Source organism: Hippopotamus amphibius, chromosome 6 (genome assembly GCF_030028045.1).
Source record: "Hippopotamus amphibius kiboko isolate mHipAmp2 chromosome 6, mHipAmp2.hap2, whole genome shotgun sequence".
NCBI classification, from domain to species: domain Eukaryota; kingdom Metazoa; phylum Chordata; class Mammalia; order Artiodactyla; family Hippopotamidae; genus Hippopotamus; species Hippopotamus amphibius.
This window is the reverse complement of record NC_080191.1, coordinates 21,427,041-21,433,040: the sequence shown is the minus strand read 5'-3', so window position 1 is coordinate 21,433,040 and position 6,000 is coordinate 21,427,041. Positions and strand designations below refer to the sequence as shown.

Below are 6,000 nucleotides of genomic sequence, written 5' to 3'. Positions count from 1 at the left end.
AGAGCTGCAGCCTGGGACCGAGGAGCCCGTGTGATTCCCGGCGGCGGCGGCGGCAGTGGCGGCAGCACCAGCACCAGCACCGACGAAAGCGCGAGGGCTTCTCTCCTGTCGCCCCTCGCCGGGTGCTCCTGAGGAGGCGGCGGCAGCAGTGCCCACACCGCCCCGCCCGCCGCCGCTGTTCGCAGTGTCTGAGTGTGAGGGGAGGGGGCGCCGCCGCCACCGCTGCTGTGGGGCCGCCGCTGCGGAAGGAGCCGCCGCTGCTGCTGCCGCTGCCAGGTCGCTCGTGAAGAGGAGGTGGCGGCGGCGAACATGTTTTCAGTGAGGATAGTGACTGCCGACTACTACATGGCCAGCCCGCTGCAGGGGCTGGATACCTGCCAAGCCCCCCTCACCCAGGCTCCTGTCAAGAAGGTGCCGGTGGTGCGAGTCTTCGGAGCGACCCCGGCAGGTAAGCGGGCGCCGGGCGCGGGCGGGGGCGGCGGACGCCCGGGCAGCCCTCCCCGCCGCGCACTGGCGCGCACGCCGCCGACCCTCTCCGCCGATCGCTGCCGCGTCTTCCCTCCCCTTCGCTCTCCTCGCCTTTCCTCCCGAGCGTGACGAGAGGCGCAAAAATGTGGGTCCGCGCGAGCCTTGCGTGTCGTCCCCCCCCGCCCCCATCCAACCCCAGGCAGGAAGGCGGCGGGCGCCGAGTGTTTACACTGCGTGCGGCGGTGGGGAGCCGGGTCCGCACTCGGGGGCGCGGGCAGGCGGAGCGGGCACCGCTTTCACCCCGGAGGACGGGTCAGGTGGCCGCGCCATGTCCTCCGTGACCGGGTGCGCAGCGCTCCGCTCTGAGGCGGGTCGCTGGTGGGACCACGGACACCCTCTGCGTCTCCCAAGTGCCCCTTGCTGGAAATGGCTTTAAGAGCAGTGGGGAAGTGTCAGCTCTGTTGTCAGTCGCTCCTCGTCGCCTCTTCTCACCAGCGCTCTCCTCTGCCCCTTCTGGAGATGCTGTGGGCTGAAGAGTGGCGCCTGGGGCTAGATAATCTTTCTCGTTGAAGTGACCATGTGGTTCTGCTGTGAGTGCAGGTCAAACCTCAGAGTCTGGGGACAGGGCTGCGTCCCCAGCTGCATTGCTTTCAGGGAAATGTGTATCCACGGAAGTAGGAAATGCGTGTTTATGTTGCCCAGTGTAAAACATCCCACTTAATAGCGTGAATTTCATAGAAACTACAGCCAAGCCCAGCAACGCAAACATTAAAAAATGCCCCTATGCTGGGTTGTAGCATTGCATTTTAAATACACGTACATTTATTTAAGACAAAAACTATTTTGAAGAACGAGTGGGGTGGGGAGACAGAAGCTACGTTCTCAAAAGCTCTTGAGGATTTATGATAATACAAGTAGGATAGTGGCCACATTTACAAGGTTTTTGATTGTTTTGCTTTTCTACGTGCTTTGAACTGCCTACGTGAAATAATGGAGCTGCCTCCTAGAAAGAGATGCTCTTACCTCTTAGCTGTATACTGCCCTATGGGATTTTAGATAGCATTTCCCACTTGATGCTCCTTGCCCTAATCACCATACATCTTATTACTACAGTTTTCTTGTGGGCTATTAAGATAATAGCACTTTCCCAAACACAAGCACTCATTCTAAGCAGTTTTTTTTAATGTGAATTCTCTTTGTTAAAAATTTCAGTGCTGTTAGCGAGATTTGATAGAATGTTCCTTTTTAAAATAGTGAAAAAGATTTTGATGATATAGACTTTTCTAAGATGGGGCATTTGGGTGCTGTTAACAATTTGTCGAAAGTGTAACACCTGAAACTTTGGAGGCTGGATAATAGAGGCAGTAAAGTGTTCTGAAGGATAGATTTTATGCCCTTTTAAATATAGCGGTGCTGTCTTTGTCTCTAATTGGAATTTCAGTGTACTATACTGTTTTTTTTTTTCACTTCAGGTTCAGAGAAAGAATAAGATAGTGATGCTGATATAGTTCTGTTCAGCCATCTTTTGAAATTATAAAGGGACAGGCTAATAGGATATACTTTGGCATTGCTGTGTATTACAATTTGTATGATTTGGGTTACTTTTCTACACATAGTTTTTTTCTCTACACAACTCATTAAATATGTATCCCTGAGTGATTTGCAAGCTCTGTTTTATAGGCAAGTTTTGTTTGTGGGGAAAAAATGAATTTCACGGTAAGCTAGGAGTAATTTTATTATGTGAAAAATATTCTTTAAAAATAGAGTACGGTGTACTTTTGTGTTTCTCAATATGAGATAGACATGTGAACTAGTCTATAAAAAGAAATACGTGTTTTTTCCATCTTGGACATCTTACAGTAGATTACTAGCATCCATCCCGCCACCTTAAAAAACAATAACAACTGGATTTTAAAATACACTCTGAAATGTATAATGTAAATCAGTATAAAAGTTAGACTTTTTTGTACATACATTGAAAGCTGTAAAACCTGGAACAGAGAAATTCAAACTTTAAGTTGTTAAGGATTATTGAATTGAGTGTTTGCTATAAATATGGTTCACAGTTTCAAACATAAAAATTTTTGTTTCTCAAAAGTTGAAAAATTTTTATGTCGCTGGCATACAAACAAAAATTTTTGTGTTTCCTCGAAAGGTGAAAAATTTTTACGTCATTGGCATACATTTGGAGTTCACAGCTTTCAGAAATAAAGCCAGCATTTTTAGCATGTCAGAAACTCCCAGTAACATTAATATTAACATAAACAAAAACTGTAGTTATCTGCTTCTCAATTCTCTCCCCAAAGAAAACTAGTCCAGTCCACTTAGTAAAATAAATTTTGAAAATAATTAATATAAAAAAGAAGTCAATTTGGCTTAGTAAAAATCTGAATGCTAGAATTTTTAATGACAGATTTATTGTTTGAAAGTACAAACTATGTTTATCTACTTATTGGTAAAATGAATGAAAAATTGTAACACATGATAAATTTATGTTACAGAGTATCATAAATAGTCTTTCATATATGGTAGTTAATTTTGGAAGTCCTCAGTTCTTTACCTTGGTTTGGAGAAAATGTTTTTAAGCTGAGTTTGCTTTTCAAATGAAGTTGTCAAAAATAGCAGAAAAAATTTTCTCCCAAAGTGACCATTTCAGATCCATATTATGTTTTGAACTGATTGGTTTATTACATTTTTACTAGTTCAGTTTTTCTATTATTGCATGAGAAGTATTTTTCTGCTTTAGAAAACAGTCCAGTTGACTTCTGATTGTCCTATGTTTTGAGGGTATATTTGAATAATTTAAGAAATAAATTCTTAGGTTTGAAAGCTCTCATATCTTAAGTTGGTGAAATTTGAAAAGTTATTTTAAGAAGTGGTACATTCAGATTTGAATGGTAAATCCTGACTGACTGATTTAATCCCTTACTGGTTGAGGATATTGGTTACTGAGAGAATCACCTACATTTTTCTATATGTAAGTGATGGAATTATTTTTTAAAAAACCAAAAACCTCTTCTGCTTTTCTTTCACTTATTTAAAAATGTCTTGAATATTGTTTTGACATACAATGTATTGAGCAATATGACAACTTTTTGGTAATTTGTTTTAGTGGTAGGAAGCAAGATTATAAATAAAGTACAGGGCAACGTTTTTTCACTTAGATTTGAATATGGGTATGAGTGCTCTGGAAATTCACTTCAAATAAAATCCTAGGCTTTATTGTAAGGGTCTGACACAGGTGGATCTGGGAAGCTGCCCAGTTACCACATCCCACTGCTTGCTTATTAGTTGCCTGATGTAACTCACTTCATGTTGAGCTTAGGCAGCTTTCTCAGTTTTCTCAGTATCAGTTTGAACAGAATTATCCTTTCAGAAAGCTTCCCTGCTGAGATGCAGAGTAGGAGTAAATAGAAGAGTGTGAGTGAGATGTTCACAAAGCAAGTAATTAAACAAAGTAGGCCAAACAGACTATAGAGGGAGCTGCTTGACTTTAAGATTACTGTAAGGAACTCTGCCATCTCCCCCCTCTAAGTCTTCCTCCAGCTAGTGAAAATTTTAGATTGTCCTAGATGCTATGAAATCAGGTTTTTCAACATAAGAAATTGATAATTCTGAAATGCTATATAAAGTTATGTAGTTGCTTGATAATCTCACTTTTTTGGTATTTTGGTGGATTGTTAAATAAATTTGAGGTGAGTACAATTTTGAAAGCTAAAACATTCATCAGCAACTCAGATTACAAATAATTTCTCTAATAAAAGTCTTGTTTGTTCATAGCCTTTTTTTTGCTAAACCATTTAAAAGTATTTTAACATCACATAATGCCTATTTGATATAAATATTAGAAAGATTTTTCAATTTTTCAGGTGCACTACTGAGATGTAGTGATTCATCACAAACAAAATTAGTTTATTTAGCAGGTATTTGAAGCCTGAGTTTGCAGATTTTATTAGGTTTCTGTATTATATTTGACTTAAAATAACCATCAGATAATCAGAAGCTTATTAAGCAGGAGTCCTTTTAAATCTGTGGACACAGTGGAATCTTGTTATGTGATTCAGTTCATTCAGTAAACACAATGAGAACCTGCTACACATATTGAAGTATTTTTTAAGTGCTGTCGTTAGGAACAACTTTTACCCTCCAGAAGCTTACAGTGTAGGAGAGATGGTAGACATGTAAACGTAAGTCAAACATAATTTAAATGGAATATAGAAGAAATATGTGTAAGACAAAGTGAGGACTCAAAGGAGGACATGTTCAGTGACGGCCTAGGAGGCAAAAAGGGGAGTCAGGGAAGGCTTCATGAAGGAAGTATGGATTAAGTCATTTTAAAGGAATTTCAAAAGAATTAAAAAATTCTGATAGAGGAACAGATACAAGGTAATTCACAAATGAAGAGAAAACTGTTCTTGGCCGGGCAGCTTGGCAATGCATATCAGAATCCTTGAAATGTTGTTTTTTTGACCCAAAAATTTCAGTTTTAGGAATTTTAATCTATGAACATAAATCTTATGTCAAAATCTGATTGTCTTTTGAATCCATCTACTTCTTTCATTATCCATCACCACCTTCCCTAGTCTAGTAGTTTTACTAGCATTTTTGAATGCATTTACAACAGTAGCCTCCTAATCTTGGCCTACCCCAATCTATTCTGTTCCCTTCTAATGTGTTTTCTACACTGTAATCAGAGGGATCTTTTCAAAATGCAAACCTAATTATATCACCCTACTACTTGGTATGCTTCAGTAGTTTTCCATTGCATTTAGGATAAGGACAAAGCTACCTGTCTCATGTGGTGGCGTCTACATGTCTTACAAGGTCTTGCACAGTCTGGCCCCTACCTCTCTCTCCAGTCGTGGCTTGAGCCATGTCCTTCTTGCCTTGCTCTTTATGTTCCAGCCATATTGACCTTATTTCAGTCCCTTATTCTTGCCATGCTCCTCCCACAATGAGGCCTTTGTACCTGCTGTTCCCTCTGCCTAGAATGTTTTTCCTTTCCTTCACCTAAACTCCAATTTATCTTTCCTCAGGGAAGCCTTCCCTACCATAGACTCTCAAAGCTCCATAAACTCTCCTTCATAACACTTGCTATAGTTGTAATTTTTATATACATTGGAGATTAATGTTTGTTTTCCCCAGTAACCTTCATAAATGCTGGTATTGTGTTCATTTTTGCTCACCATTATACAGCCAATGCTTACCACAGTGCTTGAAACTCAAGCATTTGTTGCAAGAATTAATCCATAGATGATAGGCATAACAGGGAATAACCGCAAATGTTCAACAGCTGAGAAACGGTTACATAAATTGGGCCTATTCCTTTACTACAATTTGTCATTAAAATCATGTTTTCATGATTATAATACAAATATAAGATAATATGGGAAAATGCTATCAGTATAGTATGCAAAAAAATCAGTTTACAAAATAGTCATTTATTAAAAATGCAGAAAAAAATACACCAAAATATAAAGGTTGGTTATCTCTGGGAGGTACATTTTGTATTTTTCAGATTTTCTGCAGAGA

At 40.4% G+C, this 6,000-nt stretch overlaps 1 protein-coding gene across 1 annotated transcript in view; it reads left to right on the top strand.

The window, feature by feature from the left end:
• Positions 1 to 206: 206 nt before the first annotated feature.
• Positions 207 to 6,000, top strand: part of REV3L (REV3 like, DNA directed polymerase zeta catalytic subunit) — a 176,626-nt gene continuing 170,832 nt past the window's right edge. Inside the window, exon 1 of the mRNA XM_057739215.1 lies at positions 207 to 448. Within this exon, the coding sequence (XP_057595198.1) occupies positions 310 to 448 (139 nt within the window). The 5' untranslated portion in view covers positions 207 to 309. The remainder of the gene's footprint in view (positions 449 to 6,000) is intronic.